General features: G+C 45.1%; 1 protein-coding gene across 1 annotated transcript in view; it reads right to left on the reverse strand.

The window, feature by feature from the left end:
- SCARA5 (scavenger receptor class A member 5) overlaps nucleotides 1-23,185 on the reverse strand; it is a 118,358-nt gene that overhangs the window by 79,955 nt on the left and 15,218 nt on the right. The window contains exon 3 of the mRNA XM_087437225.1: nucleotides 8,136-8,264. Within this exon, the coding sequence (XP_087293351.1) occupies nucleotides 8,136-8,264 (129 nt within the window). The remainder of the gene's footprint in view (nucleotides 1-8,135; nucleotides 8,265-23,185) is intronic.

Below are 23,185 nucleotides of genomic sequence, written 5' to 3' on the forward strand. Positions count from 1 at the left end.
ATGTTGAGGTGTTCAGTCTAGGCCAAACATTAACTGAGCACCTACTGTGTGCGGGGCATTATGCTAGGCACTGGGAGTACAGAGACGAACATGACAGTGCCTTATCATGAAAGAGCCTTCTTTTGGACTAAAAGGGGAGCAAGCACATAAACTGGTAACTTCAATATAATGCAGTGAGTGTGAAGATAGGGGCATACACATAGACCAAACCAGGTCTAATGAGCTATTGTTGAAGGTACTAGTGTTTTCAACTCGCTGAATAACAATCACGGGGATGAGGAGAAAGCCCTGTTACGAGTTGTTCCTGCAAAAGGAACTGGAAACAGCATGTGTGGGAGAGTCAAGGAAGATTAGGAAGAAGTTTCTGTGACTTGTGGCTGTTCTTCAGTAGGAGCAGAATACCTCGTCTTTCTGGGAAGTTGGGGGGAAGGTTCTCGCCCTGGGAGGGAGGTTGTACAACCTCCTTTGAGGCCCCTTCCAAGGCCAAGCTCCTGAGTGCCACGTAGGAGTGGCACCACAGAGCTGGCTCCCTCCCTCCCTCCACTGAGGAGCTACAGTGCTGAAAACACTGGCCTGTTGTTGGCGTCCTGAGCCCCGCGTTGTCACAGCAAGCCCAAGACCCCCCAGACAAAGACCCAGCCTTCCCCTGTCTGTTTATTAGAAACATGTGGGCTGTGGGCCCATACCCTCCCACCACACCAAGCACACCGAGTTCTCTCTGTTTATGGACAAAACCACTGGGTGCTCAGGCTAAACGAGTAGGTTTCTAATCCTTTGCTATTCTGACAGCAAAATCCCTCTGATTGTTCCAATGATGATAATAATAATAATATCGAACATTTATTGTGTACTTTTTATGTGCCAGGCACTAAGAGTTTTCATGTATTAATTAATTAATCACAACAACCCTATGGGGTAGGTACTATCATCATCCTGTTTGATAGATGAGGAAACTGAGGATTTGAGAGGTTAAATTATTCGCCCCAAGATTATAGAAGCATTCAGTGGCACAGCTTGGATTTGAACCCAGAAGTTTACCCTCAAAGCCCATATCCCGAAGAGAATATAACTATTCTCTTAGAATGTTTGAAAGACACACAGAATAACAGAACCACCATTTAGCCCATTGTTTTTCAGACGATGGCTTGTATCCCATTTGTGGACCATGAAATAAATGTATGGGTTGTGACCAGTTTTTGAAAAATGCATAGAACAGAAAATCATCAGCATTCATCCCACATTTAAGATGATTTCACTTATGTGTTTACATGTGAACTAGTCATGACGTAAAATATATTTCTTAATGTAGGTCATGGTCAAAAGTTTGAGAAACTGATCTAGTTTAACCTACTCGTTTTACAAATGAGTGTCCTGAGGTTCAGACAGCAAAGGGATTTTTCCCAAGATTACAGAGTGTTAATGGATGAGCTGGGACTAAACCCAAGTTTTTCTCTCAGTTCACATTATCAAGCTTAACTGACTGCAAAGCAAACAAGAAAAAACAAGAATAATAATACTAACAGTAGTGGTAGTACCAAGACTATAAAAGCAATAACACTGATAGATACTACTTCTATCGTTCTTATTGTGTGCCAGGCGCTTTCCTAAGCGCTTTAGATATATTAACTTGTTTAACTCTCATAACAACCCGATGAGGTGGGTACACTTATTTCTCCCATTTTCAGTGGGGAAACTCAGGCACAGAAAGATTAAGTAACTTGGCCAATGTCACATAGCTGGTAAGGGAGAAAAGGGAATTCAAACCAGACAGGCTGGCCTCAAAGTCCACGGTGTTAACCCGTACAAGAGACTGCATGATCCTGTCTATCTTAATATTCTCCCCAAATACTATAATGCCAATCCAGTATATACTATGATATGTGTGTATTGATATAATTAATTACACACCTACTTCTTCTACTAGCCACATGTCCTTGAGTGGTGATTCCATATTTACCATGTCATTTCAATACTTGGCTAAAACTGAAATAATCACCTTTTTCCAAAAATAAGATCCCCTCCAAGATTTCTTGTCTCTGTCACTCATTTACGTAGTCATTCATCCATTCACATATTAAAAAACATCATGTACTTGCAGAATTACAGTAGACAGAATATTTTTTAAAAGAAAAACTGTGCATGACACCCTTCCTTGTTCCAAAAAGTATTAAGGCAGTTTACAAGGATACATAAAATACACTAACATAAGAGTAGATGAGAACAAGACGAAGGAAGAACAAGTTAGAGATACTAAATGGAGGCAGGAATGAGACCAACAGAAAAATGCTTTCCATCAAGTCTGCACACTTGCTGTGGGTGGACCACAGATCTGTCTCCAGGTTTTCATTTTAATTACCTTCAAATTTACACATCTTAAAGGATGACAACTAACTCTCAGTTTGCATTAATTACCTCCTTGAAAGTGATTCTAATTACTTTCAGTGTTCACAGTCTCCTTAAGGTTTAAACAAACTGATTCCTCAAGGAAAGCATACCTCCTTCTGAGACTAAGGCAGAAAATAATTTCTTCATGGGCCCTCTTAGTCGGACACTGTGTAATGGAAGGAACGGCGTCCTCAACAGCACCCTTACAATAAGTACAGAATGGAATATCATGGCGCTGTTTCTGACAGAATGTCCCAGTAAAGGCCAAGGGCATCACACCCTTAACTCCAAGATGCACAATGCTATCACTAATCTGCCATATACATGGATACCGGCTCTGAGCACACTGTTCTCTGATTGCGAGGCAGGGACAGACCTACTTGAAACAAGGTGATCAGAAAAAGGGGTGCTCAGTCCAAAGCATATTTGGATCCTTGGGGTTCAGCCCTCCCCAGGCTGAGGCCTCCCCAGCCACTCCAGCTCTTGGGAATCAGGCTCTCCTTTGCATAATTTGGCTCGTAGCATTAGCTATATCATACTGTCCTAACGCGTATGTGTGTTTGTGATTTTAAACCATCCCAGAGCAGGAATCATATTTCATGATTCTTTTTATTTCCATGCTATAGACTGAACGTTTGTGTCCCACCCAAATTCATGTGTTGAAATCCTACCCCCCAATTTGATGGTATTAGGAGGTGGGGCCTTTGGGAGGTGATTAAGTGGTGAGAGTGGAGCCCTCATGAATGGAATTAGTGTCTTATAAAACAGCTCCCAGAGAGCTCCCTCATCACTTCCACCATGTGAGGACACAGTGAGAAGACGGCCATCTATTAACCAGGAAGCAGCCCCTCACCAGACACCGAATCTGCCCGCACCTCGATCTCAGACTTCCTAGCCCCCCGAACTGTGAGAAATAAATGTTTGTTGTTAAGCCACTCTGTCTGTGGCAGTTGGTTATAGCCGCCCGAATGGACTAAAGCACCAGGGCTTGCTCCCTTGCCCTGCACCCAACAAGCTCTGATGCTCAAGTTAAGCACTTACTGAGGAGGGGGATGGCAATGTCTGACTGCTGCTGTTAAGAAAGAATTAAACTAAGATGTGAGAGGAGACCGTATTTCACCAGGAACTTTCGCTGGTCCAGCTCTGCAGTCTACACTGGCTGTAATACTCCAGTTTCCCACCGAATTAGACCTCCAGATGTTTGTACTTCCCCTTTCTGCTGTTTCATTTGCACAGTGTAAATTCAAATTCCTCAATAGAGTCATGACAGGAAAGGGAAGAAAGAGGTACTTCCTGATGACTTTTGTCACCACAGTGACGTCCCAGAATAGTCATGGGTAAGATTGAACCTACTCTAACCCTTAAACTTCATCACAGAGAACATCTTCACTAAAGTGGTAAACTGAGGACCTCCTGTGACATGACCATCCAATCTCAATTCTCCTGTTCATGCACTTAAGCCCGATAGTCTGTATTGTCTAAAAATGAATCTGGAACAGAACCAAAACATAACAGCGAACTATCAGCCCAGGTAATAAACAAAATGGGTTGAAGAGATAGAAAAGCTTAGAGCAATTTGGGGCTAGAAAGAACGGACTGATGCAGCCTCCTTGGAAGATGATGGAAGGCTGGGGGCATAGAACCCAGTGATGGTGTGGGAATATCAGAGGAAAGTTCCAAAAGGATACTGGTCAAGAATAGATAGTTAGATGGTGGGTAGACAGCCCAATCGAGAAAATAATTTGGGCAATGACTAGATTAACCTTCTGACAGGGGAAGTTCGGATGATGCAAAAACACAAGGTACAGTAGTTGCCTTTTATTTTGAATACTTGGGTAAAGAGACGAATTAAGAAGCCCCATGTAAGAGTAATATTTTTGTGTAATTAGGTTATAATTTTTAAATTTTGGAAAACAGTAAGGGCAAGTATTTGTACTCTAATCAGATGTTACCAATCAGGTATTCAGACACGGCACTTGGTTGCAAAAAAATTTGTCATCCAGTTTGTAAGATATATGAGCTTTGTGCCCATGAGGAGGTTTTAAAGTCTCAGAGTGGTTCAAAGAGAACTCCTCCTGTCTTAGTCAGCTAGGGTTTGCTATAACAAAATACCACAGACTGAGTGGTTTAAACAACAGACATTTATTTGTCACAGTTGTGGAAGCTGGGAAGTCTAAGATCAAGGTGTGGGCAGATTCGGTTGTTGGTGAGGGCTCTCTTCCTGGCTTGCAGATGACCCCTTCTTGCTGTGTCCTGACCTGGTGGAGAGACATCTCCCTCTCTCTCTCTTTCTCTCTCTCTCTCTGTGTCTCTCTTTCATGTCTCTTCTTATAAGGGCACTAATCTCATCATGAGGGCCCTACCCTCATGACCTAATTACCTTCCAAAGACCCCACCTCCAAATACCATCACAATGTGGAGGTAGAGCTTCAAGATATAAATTTTGTGGGGGACACAATTCAGTCCATTGTTAACTCCTGTACATGACCTCAGCAGAGCACTGGAGAGCGTGTTCTGCCCAAGATGGGGAAATGGCCACAGCAGGACACGTAACAGAAGGCCAGGCCAGCTCTGGTTTATGCTGAACTATGGATCTCCCCACCATCTTTGTATTTTCTGAAAGGGAGCATCACTGGAGGTCTTCACTCAGGGTAATCTGAAGAAACCTCCTACCTCAGGTCAGTCAGGGCCTCCTTGAAGAACCCCAGACTTGTCCATCACATTCCTAAGTCCCTTCCCTAGGGAAGAGGCAGCTGGTGACTGTATTCTTTCATTGGCCACCCTCACCAAACCTCTCCCAGAGGCCAACATGATTTTCCAGACAAGAACCTGGTGAGGCGACAGTGGCCACGCCACAGAGCCAAGAAATAAAGTATGATGCTCTGTTTCATCATATCAGTTTCAATCCACCCAAAATTTTCATTCCACACAGACAATCTTGTACTCAGAAACTTCAGGTTCAAAGGTAACCATGATTAAAATCCTTCCCAGGTTTCCACATGGAACAACCAGGGAAGCGTGGCAACATTTTCATTAGATTGGGAAACCATGTTCCACCCTCCTTTCTGAAACTTCCAGGATGTCATTGTAAATCCCATTTAACCTCCAAGCCAGGAGAAAAGCTTTTATGCATCATACTGGACAGCACTGCTTGTTAGAAACTCTCCTCTATTTTGAATGGAAATCTGTTTCTTTACAAAATTCACCCATTTGTCTAGGTCTCCCATCTGAGGCCACACAGAATATGTCTGCCCTTTGCCACATGGCAGCCCATCAGACACCAGAAGAGACCTTTCATTACTCTGCATGTCTTCTCTTCCCCAAGAGATGATGCCCTTCCAGGCCTCTCAGACCTCCAGAGACCTGCCCCAGGGTCCCCCCCAGCCTGGCTCTCTCCTCTAGACCCTCTTCTGTCACCTAAAAGTTCCTGTTCAGCAGAGTAGTTGTAATACAATAGCCCAGCTTTCCTGCTGGGATGAAACACTTTCCAAACATTCTGGAAATTTGTTATGGTCATGGCAGCCAAGCCCACAAAACCCAGATTCCCTTCTCTCACTGAGCAGCCCAAGAACATGTTCAAATCATCCTCTGGCTGGACACCATCCCTTGATCCCTGGGATGAATCATGAGTTTCTCTCATTGTTGCTGTTGGCTGCCTCCCAAGTCAATGGTTGGCGGGACGGACACCACCCCTAATGATGCCCTTCGCCCCGAGTGTTGAAACCTAAGGGTGAAGGCAGCATTGACCTTCCCATCACAGGGCCCAAGCGAAGATTCTCACTGGACAGAAAGTGAATCAAGACCAGGGAGGTCCCCATCACAGCATTATTCACAATAGCCGAGACTTGGAAGCAACCTAAGTGCCCATCAAGGGACGAATGGATAAAGAAGATGTGGTATATATACACAATGGAATACTACTCAGCCATAAGAAACGATGAAATCCAGCCATTTGTGACAACATGGATGCACATTGAGGGTATTATACAAAGTGAAATAAGTCAGAGGGAGAAGGTCAAATAGCGTATGATTTCATTCATTAAGTAGTAGATAATAACAACAATAAACACATAGAGACAGAGATTGGATTGGTGGTACCAGAGAGGAAGGGCGGAGGGAGGAGGGCGAAAGGGATAATTCGGCACATGCGTGTGGTGATGGATTGTAATTAGTATTTGGGTGGTGAACATGAGAACATGATGTAATCCATGCAGAAATAGACGTTCAATGATGTACACCTGAAATTTATACAATGTTATAAACCAACATTACCGCAATAAACAAAAAAAGTAAAAAAAAAAAAAAAAAAAAGACCAAGAAGGTCCTGGGCATCTGCCTCAGGATTGCCAGAGAAGGGTCATTGGCAAGGGCTTAACCTCTAAATCCTGGCCTAGACTTAACTCAAGGACCTCACCCTCAGCACTTCCAGTCAGCTCCCCCTGGCCAGCAGCCTGGCTCCGACCAAGCCCCTCCCCCACCCCGCCCACTTCTCCATGCAACACCCACACTTTTTACTCCCGGTTGCCACAGCAATTGTTGTGTCGACATATAGTCCCCATTAGTCCCTACTGCATTCTGCCTTGAGACAGGGCGCTATCTGTGTGCCCCTGCCTCACTCCCTAGATTGGGAGCTCCTTGAGGCAAGCCCTTAGATCTTTTTTTTTTTTTAATTAATTAATTTATTTTTCCCCCAAAGCCCCAGTAGATAGCTGTACGTCATAGTTTGCACATCCTTCTAGTTGCTGTATGTGGGACGCAGCCTCAGCACGGCCAGAGAAGCTGTGCGTCGGTGCACGCCCGGGATCCGAACCCGGGCGGCCAGCAGCGGAGCGCACGCACTTAACCGCTAAGCCACGGAGCTGGCCCAAGCCCTTAGATCTTATTTAACTGTGTCTTCAACCCTAGCATGGAGCCTGGCACCAAGTAGATACTCATGTAAGACAAGTGAGTTTGAAATATACTGACCCCATGGCTTACTTTGTCAGCTCTATATACCTCCAGTGAGAAAGTGGGAACTGAGCAGCCCTCCCTCTGGGTAAGAGTCAGGAAGGACCACCACAGCCTCTGTCCCTATCTGCTTCACCACCTCCATCACGGTGGGATGCCCTGTGGGTGGTGAGCTAGGCTGCTCAAAGCATGAGGTCCTCCATTTGATCCCTTCCTAAGTCCATGAGCTCTGCTTCTCCCTGGCTAGAGAATGTGCTCCAAACTCCAGCCCATCACCAGCCTGTTTTACAGACAGAAACTAGGGGGAAGAGCCTGGCTGAATTAGGCCAACCCATCTCACCCCCAGTAACTACAAAAGGGAAGTAGGTTACCACGACCTGATTAGCCTCAGCAACACAATGTCTCATGACTATTTTCATTGCATGCCAGGACAAGGGGCCCAGCCTGCTCTGTGCACAGAGCTCCAGGGAGGCCCAATGTAATGCACCCAATGATGCAGGAAAAGTCAGAAGTCATTCAGAGCAGCTAGGTCTCTGCTCCTGGACTGAGCTCTCCCAAGCTCACATAGCCCCTGCCAACTCCTCATCCCGCATGAAATGGGCAATTCTGTTAAGAGTCATGCCCAGCTGGAAAGACCAGCCAGCTTCCTCCTTCATGGTTTCTGTGGTGAGAAGGGCAATGTTCAGGCTCATGACTGGGGGAATGAAGAGTGGAGGCTCCAGCTCTCCAATTCCCACCTGCTCTCACTTCCCGTGTGCCTCCGTCCGCATCCTTAAAGGCCAGGACAGGAAAGCTCCTCTTACCTGCTAAGATGAAGATGCCCACGAGAATCAGGAAGACCAGCAGGTAGAGCCCAAGGACAGCATGCTTCAGGGCCGACAGGGAGCCGAGCTGGGTACAGCAGCCGCCTGTTCGTCGTTTGTGGCACGGACCTAGACAATAAGGGTAAGAAGAGGAGGGAAAAAGACACTTGAAAACCCCATAATCTTTTTTTCCTCCTTTGGTGTTGTCTCTCCTTGATGCACAGATGTTCACATGGAACCTTCTGCACATCTGTTATGCAGCTGTAACGATGGGGAGCTTTTCAGAACCATGACAAGCTTTCCAGCTTCTAGCTCTCCTCCCACCCTCTGCATTCATGAACAAGCGCGACAGGCATGCCCACAGCTCACGTGCCCACACAAACCCAGCCTCCTGGAGCCATTGCAAGCAGCAAAGAAAGTTCAAATATGCTGGAATATGTGTCCTTTACAAAGCACCATTGGCCCATGTGATCTGGAGAATATGGAGAGAATTTAAAACAGGAGTTGCAAACTCCAACTTCTACAGTGGCCAGGAAGGGATGGAAATGAGTAAAGTGGGCCAGGTGGGCCTGGGGAACCCAACAGTGTGTGCCCCGTCTGGAAGAGGTTGTGGTGTAGGAATGAGGACCAGGCGTTGTCAGATCCAAAATTTTCAAGAGAAGCCAGAAGTGATTTTGAGAAATCTCCCTATTTTTTAGTGTTGACAAAGAATTAAAAAAAAAGACAAAAGCAAATAACACTAGGGAGTGTAAACAAAACATCTGCATGCCGGATCTGACCACCAGTTTGCAACCTTGGGTTTAGATTTCTGGGAAAACATAGTAACTTCACCCTGTGAAACTACACAAGGCTCACCAGCTTCTGGCCAAAATGGAACAGCAAAATATCAGTACTCCGCTGGACCTTTAGTCCAGCCCCTTCGGTTTACAGATAAAGGACATCAAATGTTCATGGCAAATCCTGGGTGAGGCCCCAGGTGCCCTGACTCCCTGTGTTCTTTCAGCTGGACTTCTCCCTCAAGGCAGCCTTCTCAGACAGCCTGTGCGGAGGCCAGGAAGCTCACTAATGCACACCTACTGTGTCAACTGACAGTGGAAAGGAAGCTCTCCCACCCTGACCTCCAGCAGGACAGGTAAAAATCGATGGGGGACATTTTTTCAAAAGATGCATGCTGGGGCCGGCCCTGTGGCGTAGTGGTTAAGTGCACGCGCTCCATTGCTGGCGGCCCGGGGTTCAGATCCCAGGCACACACCGACGCACCGCTTGTCAGGCCATGCTGTGGCAGCGTCCCACATAAAGTGGAGGAAGATGGGCATGGATGTTAGCTCAGGGCCAGTCTTCCTCAGCAAAAAAAAAAAAAAAAAGAGGAGGATTGGCATGGATGTTAGCTCAGGGCTGATCTTCCTCACACACACAAAAAAACAAATTAAAAAATAAAAAAGGATGCATGCCCCTGCTACGCTTATTCTCCAACTCCTGCAAGTAAGAGTGTGGCTAACTGGAGCGGGCTGCGCATGGAGGAAGGTGTGGGAGCAGGAAATGTTGACAACAGATCTTAATATCATTGATATTCAGAAATATTTTTAAAGATGCTGTGATGTTTGCAATCCTTGGTAACTTTGGATTTGGAAGGGAGGTACTTCAGGAGCTACTTACTACCTCTCAGGTATCATTACCACCTCCATGGCCTTCAGGAGGTTTGGTTACCACAAGGGAAGTGGTGGTGACCACACTGGTACCCTGGCTCCCAAGAGGTACTGTTAAGTGAGGAACATTTTCCTACTTATTTACTCCATTTTATTGAAAATACTGCTGTTAAAACAGCTAAGTAGAACTATTATATAATATTTCCATGAAACATTGGGTATAATTTGGAGCAAGTTTTCAAGAAATACAAATTCAATTACCATTTTCATCAACCCTTAAATGTTAGCAAATTTTGAAGAGTTAACGTGATTTTCCACTAAGACTTGCACAGAGTACATCTTTCGAACTCACCCTAACTCTTGTTTTCCAGGATTTTCCATCCCTTTCCACACACTAGGGTCTATAACTTGTTTTTCTCCTAAAGATATAAGCTTCTTTTTCTTTTCCTCATGAGAGCTGCTGGCTGTCTAGTTGCAACTTGTTAGAAAAAAGTCTGTTACCCTTGAGAGTCAAAACGGTAGGCATAGCATCGCATATTATACAAATGAGTTAGCATTTTCATGGTGGTTGTTCCAGCTCTCCTGCTCTAAGCCCTGCTTGCTCTTTAGATGATGATGAGGATGACGGCAGACTACCAGCAGGGAAACACCCTTGCTGAAATGCGATGATCCTTATGTTTATCCCAAACCAATCTTGGCTTCTCCATTCATTGGCTTTATTTGACGCTCTTCTTATTGCCCTTGAAGATTTAATTAAGTTCATCCATATTCTGTTAACTGTCCCAGTTTCAGTGGAATCTTACATTTCTGGTTCATTATAACAAGAAATTGTTTTCTCAAAAAAAAAGAAAAGTTGATTTAATTTTTTTTGCAGGTAACTTTTTTATTGAGGCACAACAAGGCATTACAACTTGCCTGAACTTGAGGCAGTCCATTTAGTAAACTGAACGTTAATACAGTTAAAGATTAAGTGCAAACAATATCCATTCACAGCTTAACTAGCGAGGCTCCATCACAATTTATAAAGTGCCATATTAGTGCTAATTGTTGTTCAGCTTGAAATTTTTCCTCTTGGGGAGGAAAACAAAAAAATAAGAAACTCTTCCTTCCTCTAGGAATGAAAACATTTTCCTAAACCAATCAGCCACAAGGGAAGTGACTCCTTTTCCTTTAATCTCACTAATTAGAACACCAGCCTTTTATTGTCAGTTCTGTACTGACTTTCAGTTTTGGCAGAACAGGATGAGGAAACCCACACAGACAACAATACTGTTCACTTGAATCTTGCCTGTGTCATTTGCACATGTGTTGCCAGCTCACGGTAAGAGTAGGGCAAACTGCTATGATATAGCTCTATTTTTTCCCATCAAAAAAAGTAGTTCCCTTCCTCTCTACCTGAGGCTTCTATTTAATAGCAAGCATCCACTGGTGACAGGTCCCTTTGTCAACTAACACACCTGACATAGATCTTCCTCTGAGAGAGCTCAGTTCTTTTAGCAAGACTTGATTACTTTGTACATTAAACAAAATCTACTTTAAATAGAACATAATAAGAGTTTCCAACAAAGGTTTTCCACAAATGGTTAGACAAGCAGAACATGAATGGTTCTGGCAAGATGGCTAGGGAATATGATTGTAAGGGAAAGCAGACAATTTAGGGGAAAGACAAGTTACTAAGTCTGCCCCAAGCACATTTATTGACTTTTTAATTCAACATGGCAGCAGCATGTTAGCTGGGTAAACCATTCAAATTATTTAAGCTTAGTGGAAGATTAAAAACACTCCAAAAATGTTACAATCAGCAAAGCCAGGCAAAAAATATACTCACTTATTTGTTAAAAAAAAAAAAAAAGTAAAACGAATGAGCTATCAGCCATGAAAAGACATGTAAGAACCTTAAATGCATATTATTAAGTAAAAGAAGCTGATCTGTAAAGGCTACATACTGTATGATTCCAACTATATATGACGTTCTGGAAAACGCAAAACTATGGAGACAATAATATCAGTTGTTGGAAGTGGGGAGGGATGAACAGATGGAACACAAAGGATTTTAGGGCAGTGAAACTACTCTGTAAGATACTATAATGATAGATACATGTCATTATACATTTGTCCAAACCCATAGAATGTACAACACCAAGAGTGAACTCTAATGTAAACTATAGACTTTGGGTGTCAATGTAGGTTTATCAGTTGTAACAAATGTACCACTGTGGTGCAAGATGTTGATATTGGGGGAGGCCGTGGGTGTGTGGAGGCAGGGAGTATATGGGAACTCTCTTTAATTTTGACTTAACTGTGCTGTAAACCTAAAACTGCTCTAAAAAATAAAGTCTATTAAAAAAAAAGTAGAAGTTTTGACTTATGGATTGTTGGGTTAAAAGCTTCAACAGACATTTATTGAGCACCCACTGTCAATCGCCCTACTGTGGTAGCTAGCATTCCATACAGCCCTGGATGATCCCTGCCTCTTTGTGTAGCCTCCTTCTGCCTTGTACCACGCTTGGTTTATGTGACCAACAGAATATGGCAGAAGTGATGGTGTGTCACTTCTGAGATCAGAGAAAAGACATCGCGGCTTCCTTCTTGCTCATTCTTTCTCTCTCTTGGAACATTCATTTGGGGGGTAGCCAGCCGCCATGTCATGAACACTCTATGGAGAGGCTACATGGTAAGGAACTGAGGCCTTCAGCCAACAGCCATGTGAGCGAGCCTGGGAGCAGATCCTCCAGCCAAATCAAGACTTCAGATGACTACATCCTGGCTGAGATCTTGACAGCAGTCTCATGAGAGACCTTGAGCCAGAACTACTCAGCTAAGCTGCTCCCAGACTCCTGCCAGATTGTATTATATGTAAACATATTTCTGAGCAAAATTTTCATTTGAAAAAATAAACAAAATGTTAGCTTTCCTTGCACACTCATGGCTTCCTCAGAAACTGGGTGGGATTATAAATTTTTGTTGTTTTAAGACGCTAAGTTTTGGGGAAATTTGTTATGTGGCAATAGATAACTAACACACTTTTGACAGACATTGGGAAATGCAAAGATAACAAGCTGTATGAGGGAGAGACTTTGTCAGCACTGTCCACCTCCAACTTCCCTGTTCCTAGACCAGTGCCTGGCACGTAGTGGGCACTCAGAAAATATTTGTTGACTGAGAGATGAAAATATGGCCACTGCCCTTCATATACTCCCATCTGAGGGGAAGAACACATGTAAACAGGTAACTATTGGGGCCGGCCTGGTGGCGTAGCAGTTAAGTTCGCACACTCCACTTCGGCGGCCTGGGGTTCTCCGATTTGGATCCCGGGTGCACCCCGACACACTGCTTGTCAAGCCATGCTGTGGCGGCATCCCACATAAAGTAGAGGAAGGTGGGCATGGATGTTAGCCCAGGGCCAATCTTCCTCAGCAAAAAAAGAGGAGGATTGGCATCAGATGTTAGCTCAGGGCTAATCTTCTTCATAAAAAATAAAAATAAAAATAAACATAACTATTTACAAGTCTGAATGGAGTAGGTGTGTAGGAGAGAGATGGCACAAGCAAAGCATTGCATTGCAGCGACAGTAGTTCATTCTGTCAGGAGGCGGTCCCAGAGTCTGCATGGAGGAGGCAGCAACTCCTTTGAAGGCTTTGAAGGACAGGCCTTTCTAGATGGGCTGAAATCCATTATCTTTCTCTTCAACTTGATCCTCCAATTTACACCTATTATAAATTTGAAAACTGTAACTTTAAGAAGAAAATGTTCTTCCTCCATGTGAGAGCAGCTCTGAGGAAAGTACCAGACAAAGCTGTTAGTTATTAAACATAGCTGTTGTTTGCAGACATGGTCACACACAAGACCAGATCGATGGGAAAATAGCACATAAAAAAACAAAAATGAAAAATAACTCTTTCAAGATCTAGGAGAATCAAGGGAAAGGTTTTCCATCTTGCAGTGGCTTCCAGAAATGATGGCGGCATCTCAGGAGATCAGGAAGCCAAGAGAAGAGGGCTCGAGAGGCCTGGAGAGGGCAAGGCCAGAGGTTCCAAGAGAGCAAATAGAAACTAAAAACTAAATGCAGTGACTTGAAGAACAGCCCCGAATGCCAGGCAGGGCGATGTTGTTTATCTCAGCGTGGCGCACACGGCTTCCTGATGGTGGGTGGGACGCAGTCAGATAGTTTCCCCGGACACCTCACCTGCACAATTCGCCTGCACAATTTTGCCATAGCTGCATACCACTGGGCTACTCTTTTTTTAATTTAAATTTATTTGAGAAGGAAATTTTATATCATCATCATAAGTGGAAAATTAGTATCTTCCTATTACACATTACAATAAATACCTATTAAAATAACAAATTTACACCTGTATATCACTTAAAGTTATCTTGAATACCACTGTATTGTATATAGCCATGTTCTGAGCAACATTGACTTTAATAAAAGTAATTAAATCACAGTTCAATGACAAATTACAAGAAAAAAATTGATGTACTCCAAGGGGATTTCATTTATAGAGAAGCAAAGCCAAACTCTTTAGATGTTCAAGATTAAGAATATTCTAGAAGGTTGAACACTAAAGATAAAGTGCCACTGAAAGAACCATGTCAGAACCTTGAATACAACTCTAGCACTGACCTCATTATTTACAATTGTCTATTTACATCTCAGTCTGCTCTACTTGTCTAAAAGGTCCTCTGGGGCAGGGCATGTGTCATTGATCTCTCCCCACCCATCAACCAGGACACGGCAGAACCACAGTAAGGTTCTTTGCAAGAACAAAGACATGTGTAAGGCATTTATTTTCACTGCAAAGATCATCTCTTACATTTGCCTTATGAAAATAGTTGACACATTTTTGTTGGCTGTAAAAACATATTTTTGAGCAAAATTTTCATCTGAAAAAAATAAACAAAATCTTGGCTTTCCTTGCTCACCCATGACTTCAGATTGCCACTTAGTGCCCGTATAGGTAAACTGTGGGGGCAATTCATTGGGACTGAATTGACACTTGGCTCCTGGCTGAGTAGTATAGTCAGGCATGGAACTTCTTAGACATCCTGAGGCCTGAGCCCCACCCCTGGACGTTCTGATTCTGATTTCATCATGAGATCACACATCCATGGCACAGCGGCACACAGTTCTGGAGTAAGGCATTTGTCATATCAAAAGAGAATGTGAAGACACATTCTTAGAAAATCAATGAAAAGTTTTACTATTATCAGAGCTTGGTGTTTTTTTAAACTTTGATTTTTTTGTTTTTTCTTTTGTGAGGAAGATCAGCCCTGAGCTAACATCCATGCCAATCCTCCTCTTTTTGCTGAGGAAGATTGGCCCTGGGCTAACATCCATGCCCATCTTCCTCCACTTTATATGGGATGCCACCACAGCATGGCCTGACAAGCAGTGCGTCGGTGCGCGCCTGGGATCCGAATCCAGGCCACCAGCAGCGGAGTGCGCACACTTAACTGCTATGCCATGGGGCCGGCCCCCATAAACTTTGATTTTTTTTAACAGGACACATTCAAAATGAGGTTATTTCAAACTATTTTATTATTCCCAGAAGTTAAAATTGTGAAGGGTTCCTTTTAATCATGAGAACAAGAGTACTCCCTAAGGAGCTTTTACTAAAATACTGTCTGCTGAGGGTGGGGAGGTACTTGAGAGCAAGGATTAAAGAACAGAAAAGGAAAGTTTATCTGAAAACCACTCAGCCCCTGACAGCTGAGCTGAGGATGAGTCAGGAGACGGTCCTCCAATGTCGGGGCCACACTACAGTGGGAGCCTCAGAACCTCTGCGTCCAGTTTCCCTAACATGGTCTCAGGGGGAAAAGCACAGGTGTGGGCTCCGTGGAGACAGAGTCAAAGCCGCCTCTGTCACATATTGACTGTGAGACCACGAGAAGGCATTCTGAGCTATCCCCTTCATCGAATTAGCCTTTCTTTGAAAAACTAATTTTTCAATTTCTTAATCATAATTTTAGAGCATTTGGGGAGTTATCTGTTGGAATTTATTTTCCTCCCGTTTAAAAAAATACTCACAAATTGCATCTGATAAAAGTGGATATTTACTTATTTCCAAAGAACCTGGGTCTAAAAAACAGGATGCAATGATTCAACTGTCACCTAATTGAGTTTTATCAACAACCAACAGTCATTTTCTTTTTGTTCTCTTTGGTCCCACAGCTCATAAACAGCAGGTGGAGATAAGATTTTATGGCTGGGAGGGACCTCAGAGCTCCTCTCATCCAAGGATCTTTGTTTAAACCACCCAAGACTGATTTCATCATCCTCAGTCTGGTTACTCACTACTCACATTGTTCATTGTAATAAGCAGCCCCAAATAATCTCTGTCTTTGAAGCTGCTGTCCCTTTCTGGCTTTAATGACCACGTCTGTTTACTTTCCCTCAATAAAGAGAAGAAGAGAGTGTGAGGCAGGGACACTGCAGAGGAGAGGCACCCACCTGTGGTTTTATCTACCTGAGTCTGGGAGGGTCCCGAACCACCAACTGGTGTACAGTGAACACCAATCACCTCTACCCTGTTGGACCACAGACCTGAGTCCTCGAGGCAGGTGGCCCAGTGAGGGCATCAGGCAAATGAGACTACGGTCATCTACGTGATCAGATGAGTCTGAGCCTTTTACATCCATTTCTAAGAAAGGGCGAGTGGGTGGAAGGAGGGACGGCTGGAGCTAATTCGATTTAGATGTTATGATGACCTAGGACAGTTTCTCCTAGTACTTCTAGAGATATCTTGTAATTTTGGAACTTCCCTTCAATATTTGTTATTTTTCTTGAGCCCTATCTATTTCCCAAGTTACTCTGCATAAAAATTCTTAAAAACAATCAGGGGCTTTTGTGCTTATTTTCAGCTGGAGGGGGAAGGCACTCTGGCTGTTGTGCATATTATTTTGCAGCTGGGGCTGAGGGATGGAGAAACAAAACCAGGTGGGAGGGGAGACGAGGGCAGTCAAGGTGAGCTGGCCCATCACTGAGGCCCGGGAGGAAGGAGGAACCAAGGAGTCCCCGGAAGAAGAAGTGGGTCTTGGGGCTGGTGGAAGATGCCCGTACTCTTGCCCAACGTGGGCAGTGCATGGGTTGGAAGAAATGTTGTCTCAGTGCAGAGAGACCCAAACAACAGCAGGCTCGCGGTTCTGCCTAAATTCAGGCCAAAAGACCCTCCTTCTCCAGGACAGGAGTGGCCCTAGATCCCTCTCAGAGAGATTCCCAGTTCCTCTGCTGGCCCCCTGTCAGAGGAAATCAATCATCTGAGGGTGTGTTTGCAATGTGGGCCCGACTATTGTCATTTTTAAATTACTACTCTTTCCAGGCCGCTAGTGCAACCTCCCTCCCATCTCCTGGTCTGCCTTGGTTTGATGAATTCGTCTATCCTCGGAGCAGGACTGGATAAGTTTAACACCCCCTCTCTCATTCCCCCAACTTCCACCAGCAACTGAGCTGGAAGGGCCATCTGGGTGTCTGGTTTTGGAGACAGGAAGGCTAAGATCCCAACCCATGCCACCTGTACGGGACGGAGCTGGAAGTGTCCCTGAAGCCCACAGGCTCAGAAGCCTCCAGCTCTGTGGCCTCTGCACAGAAAGCAGAGCAGGCTGAGCCACAGAAGGGAATTCAGTGGATCCGAGCAAAGACGATGGACCTCTGTCACCTGGTAAGGCCTGGAACCAACAGTTATCACATATAGAGCTGAGTTGGGAAATTGTGGCCAATGATGGTATAGTTAATAACGTGAATATAATTGCACCCACAAATCAATTAACAAAAATGCAGGTTTGTTGAGCGTCAGCTCCCAGAGAATAGGTTCTGTAGCTCACCTCTGGATCCCACAGGTCCTGGCATACAGCAGGTGCTCAATTAATATCTGTTGGCTGTTTAGAGGTAAATGAGTTTAATAAACTAAACACAAATTAACTGGTCACTCCAAGGCATTGTTCAAGCTTTTGTAATAACCACGTTTTCTAGTCTGTATTTGATCCTTCAATATCTTGGGAACTTGCTGACTCTGGAGAGACTGCCCCTCCCAGGGCTAGCCAATTCCTAGAGATGGAAAAGGACTCTCACAAGCAAGACTTTCATAAGCAGACCGACCAATCCAGAGCCCATACTCCACAACCACATCCTCTACCGGGCTCTCATACTCTGGGCCACTATCCACCTACCTAATCACCCCAGGGCCAGGTATCAGACAACTAAGGACACCCGCTATGCTCCAGAGACCATGAAATTATTCAAGCTATTGCATCCCAAGCCTGCTTACCCTGCCTTGACCATTCTTTCCCAAGGAAACCACAATGAAGACTCTTGCCCATGTTTTCTCCTGGCTCCCTCTACCTTCTGACGCACCCTGGTGCTTCCCCCTGTGCCCCCCAGCTCACCCCCTGGGGGTGAGCAATGCATGCTCTCTCCTTTTGGAAACTGTAACAAACTATCTTCTCAATGGCAGTCATCTGGTCTGTTGGCCTCAGCACACCTGGATAATAATAAAATCTACATTTTAAAACAGCTTTGGAATCTCCAATAATGCAACACAATAGAATAACAGCTGTCACTTCCCAAGCACCTATTCTGGCTGAGCACTTAGATATACTAATTCTATTAATTCATCAACAAGCATGAAGATAGGTATTATTACTCCTGTTTTGCAGATGATAAAGATGAGCCTCAGAGAGGTTAGGTGATTTCTCCAAAGCAAGTGGCAGAGCTGGGATGTTTTAGCCTTGAAGAAAGGAGGAAATGTGAGATCTGGAGAAGGGCTACTGGCGGGTGTAACGGGGAAGTCAGGGGAAGTATAACAAGGACAGTTCATTCGTTCATTCAGCATCCATTTCTTGAGCAAGATGAAGTGGTTAAGAGCGCTGACTCCATCTCCACTGTTCATTTAGTCTAGCCATGAAAAGGGCAGCTCTCTCTCCTTCAGGTAGCCAGGCCCAAGACCAATGACAGAGCACCCTGGAGAGGACCACTGCTTCAGGCACGCCCTGGGGAGAACCCCATGGCTGTTTGCTTTATTGCTGCTTTATCCCAGGACAGGAACTGCAGTCAGGGAGCACAAAATCAGAAACATCCTTCTCTTAACCACTCAATTTATCTTTGTATCCAGGGGCTGCTCCATTTCCGGGTTTCCTTTGGTGATGGAGTCTGCCCCACCAAAGAAGGTTCATCATTTCCTGCAACCTAGGACCTAAACTCGCTACATATACAACTTTGGAGTTTTGAAAACTTATCTAAACATAGAGTAGCGAGAACAACCATTTTTACCTTCCTTATCACAAAACAGAACTCCTTTACTAGATGGGCCATTCACAGAAGGCGGGGGGGAGGGCACTCCAACAAGCCCACGGTCTCACAGGCTGCACTGGGCGTCCACGAGGCAGGCAGGCAGGCTCTTCTCACATCCACCCACCAGCAAGACAGAGCCCTTCGTAACTGTGGTCTGTCAACACCCTTCAGAGATCCCCAAAATAAACCTACATGTTAAAGACAGCTCCCCTTGGACACCCTGGAAATGCTGAACATACTTGAGACATCACATTTGCATTTTAATAGATGCCCTTAGGTCAGGGTTGGGGGATCATCATAACGCTGGAGGCAAGAAATGAATTCTTACATTTGGCAGAATATACTGAGGTGCAAACGGGACCAGGGAACCAAGATGCCAAGACAAAACTCGCTGGGCAAGGGGACGAGGTCAAGTTCACTTTTACTACTGGACAAATTATGAGGTTACTTTCAAACAGAGACAATTTTAAGAATGAACAGTGCTCTCTGAATCAACATGCAGGGACAGCAGGCATAAAGCAAGGTGGTTCCTGCAAATTGGGAGGCATGGCCTTCATCCGGAAGCTTGTCCTCAGTTTCCCCTGCCCTCATTCATCCTCTTCAGTCTGTCCCTCCACCCCTACTGCTGCCATCTGCCCCCTTCCGGTCTCTAGTATGTTCTATCTTCCTAGTCCCTCCTCCATCAGTTATATTCCCTGTGCTCCCCAAGGTGACCCTTGGATGACAGAAACTGACCCACACTGAGGCGTCAGGAGAAGGGGCTAGCAGCAGACCCCTCCTCACAGCCTCTCCTCTTAACAGGACTTTCTAAAGACACGGATTCTTCTGCTTACTATTGACAAGAGATTTTCACATATTGAGGTATAGGGGTAACTATTCGGGTTCAAAACTGATTTGGCTTGAACTAAAAAGCCTGACTTATGGCCTATCAAACATACATTGTACATCTACTTAACCATTAAAGTAAAGAATACACTCTCTTAAGATAAGAAGGCATACTTCCCCTCCTATGCCCTATTGGTAATGCCCTATTGGTAACACCCAATGCCCTATTGGTATCCCCCAGATTAGTCCCTTCCCTGACATCACGGTCACATTGACCTGTTAATTTGCAATTGAATACCTCTTTGAAACTTTGATGAACATGTATCCTGGGTATGTTTAATGTATGTTCTTTGTTCTAAAAAGATATAAGACTGGACTGTAAACCAGGCTTCTCCAGAACGCTTTCTAAGGCCTTCCCGGGTTATAATCCTCACTCTGGCTCAAGTAAACTCACCTTATTTCTCTCTCTCTCTCTTTTTTTTTAATTTAATTAATTTATTTATTTATTTTTGTATGAGGAAGATCGGCCCTGAGCTAACATCTGCCAATCCTCCTCTTTTTGCTGAGGAAGACTGGCCCTGGGCTAACATCCATGCCCATCTTCCTCCACTTTATATGGGACGCCGCCACAGCATGGCTTGCCAAGCGGTGCGTTGGTGCACACCTGGGATCCGAACCGGCGAACCCCGGGCCGCCGCAGCGGAGTGGAAGCACTTAACCGCTTGCGCCACCGGACTGGCCCCTCACCTTATTTCTCTTATCTATAGAATGGTTATTTGTTATTTTGCGTTGACGCTATGAACGTCTTGGGTAATCCTGACTGGAACTGAAGCTCAAGCCAGAGAGGAGGAAGTGGGAAGGCACCACAGAGCAGGCAGCTTCGGGACACTGTGCAGAAGACTGGGACCATGACAGCCTCTATCAGCCCTGTGGCTGGGACTTACCATTAACCAGCAAGAACATGCGCAGGGTGGGGGCCAGGCCAGCTCTACTCTGCCTGACCCCCTCATCACGGCTGTGTTTATATCTTCAAACCCGACAGCTGAACTCTGCATATGGAGTTTAGAATCCAGGCCAGAGGCCCCAAGTGGTAGTGGGGGGCAGGGGTGCTGGAATGGTGGGGCATTTCTCTGACCTGAAGTCTGTAGAGGTTAGTGTCCCAGCTTCCCTCAGAAGCCATTTAAGACCCTGTCATTGTGTTCTTGTTCAAACCTATTTGCATTTATATTTATTTGGCACCTCTTAGAATAACTCATTCCATCTGTCTCTGGCATTTTAATCATTTATTCCCACAGCCCCACCCTTGTTTCATCATCCCCAGAAGGTCTCCTCCCCTGAAACCTTAAACTCCAAGGATCCACCCTCATGGCCCCTCATGGCCACCAACCTGGCTCTTGATTGTACAAGGACTCCAGGGCCTGGAACAGAGGGGACAGAGGTGAGCTGTGCCAAGGGGTGGGGTTTAAGGACCAGGCAGGTGTGGATTTCAATCCAGGCTCTGCCTCTGACTAGCTGGGTGACCTTGGACAATTTACTTCACCAAAGACTGCCTTCTCAACGACAAACCTGGAATAATAACATATACTGAGGTTTAATGGAGACAATTTACTAAAGGCCTGAGCACAGTGCCTGCCCGTCCCACGTGCTCCATCAGGGGAAGCCACATATTATCATCACTTCTCTTATAATCACTTCCTAAGGACACCTGCCACCCCTCCCAACACCTCCCATGGCCTGGCCTCCACAAGAGCCAAAATGAACTCCAGAGGCCCTGGGGCTGCAGGACAAGCCGCCCCTGCTCCCAGCCCACATACCACTGTCAGGAGTGGGGTGCCCTAGGACTCAGTGGGCTCCTGGCAAGACCCCTATTGCAAACGCTCAGCCTCACCATCAGTTTCTTCCCTGAGACCAGCACGATCAACCTTGCCAAGTCCTCAGTTCTGGCTTATATCAGCTCCACAGAAACCCCAGGACCTCCAGGACTCCCCATCACACACTACAAGCCCCAAACAGCCTTGTTCATCCCCCTTTGACTCCATCTCACTCCCCAACTGCCGAAACCTTCCAACCGTGGCCCCTGGACCTCCCAGCTAGTCATCTAAAAAATCCCTGATTTCCTCCACCTCTGCTCGGAACATTTCTTTTACTTTCTTGTTCTAACTGAAACCCACTTCCCTTGTCTTCTTGTGTGTGGATTTCTCTCTCCTACTCTCATACAACCACTCTAAGACTGCCATAGACGTTTTTCTTTGCTCCTTGCTGCTACTTTCAGAACTTTCTCTCTTCTCCCTAAAGACCCCCAGCTTGGACTCTCCCATCACAAGACTGTACACCTCTCCTCGTTGCTAAGGTACGACTGCTCTCTTCCTCTCTCAGGGCTCTCCTCTCTCAGGGCTCGCCGTCACTCTCTATCTCCAGTTCCGACTCTCCCTGACTTCCTCTCCTCTCCTGAGCTCACTTCCACCCTGACGCACTTGCAATGGGGCTGGCCAAAAAGGAGGTGGCTCAAAATGCAAAATGCACACCAGATTTTGTAGGTTCCGCATGAGAAAAAATACGTAAATATCTCCATAAAAAATTTTATAGTAACTATATATCAAAATGATAATATTTTGGATATATTGGATTAAATAAAATATATTACTGTATTTAAATTAGTTTCATCTGTGTCTGTTTACCTTTTTATGTGGCCACTAGAAAATTTAAAATTGCATATGTGGCTCACATTACATTTCTATTGGCTTTACCAATAATCAAAAGCCCTTCTCAAACCCAATTTCAAATGTCCCATGTTATAACCACCTCTCCTGTCTTCCTGGTGCGCTCAACTCAAGAACTCTGACTCTGGCGCCCCCTGACCTCACCACAGACCCTACTGCCTTTCCAGCGCCTCTCCCCTCACGTCCTTCCTTCCCTTCCTGTCTGACTTACATTCCATGATTTTCATTACTCACTCTCCACACACACCCTCCACGTCCTCCTCCCTTTCTGGCTTCCTCACACTCACTTGGCAATACTCTAACTCTGCTTTGATCTAACTGCAATTCTGCACTTCCAACCACAGAGCTGAGCATAGCTGGAGAGAGGAAAGATGCGCCACCATGTTTACTGGTCTGACTTGAAGCTGATGACCACCAGACCCAGGTGGGCCCTCACGGCTGTCCAGGGGGCTTGTTCCTAGTCCGTTCACACATCATCTCCTAGACGCCTGTTTCATACCTCCTCCTTCACCTTCATCCTTGGTTTCCTATTTGACCAAGAAAACAGAAGCAACGAGGAGACAGTTTCCT

Source organism: Ceratotherium simum, chromosome 12 (genome assembly GCF_057802395.1).
Source record: "Ceratotherium simum simum isolate JZ-2026a chromosome 12, ASM5780239v1, whole genome shotgun sequence".
Taxonomy (NCBI): Eukaryota; Metazoa; Chordata; class Mammalia; order Perissodactyla; family Rhinocerotidae; genus Ceratotherium; species Ceratotherium simum.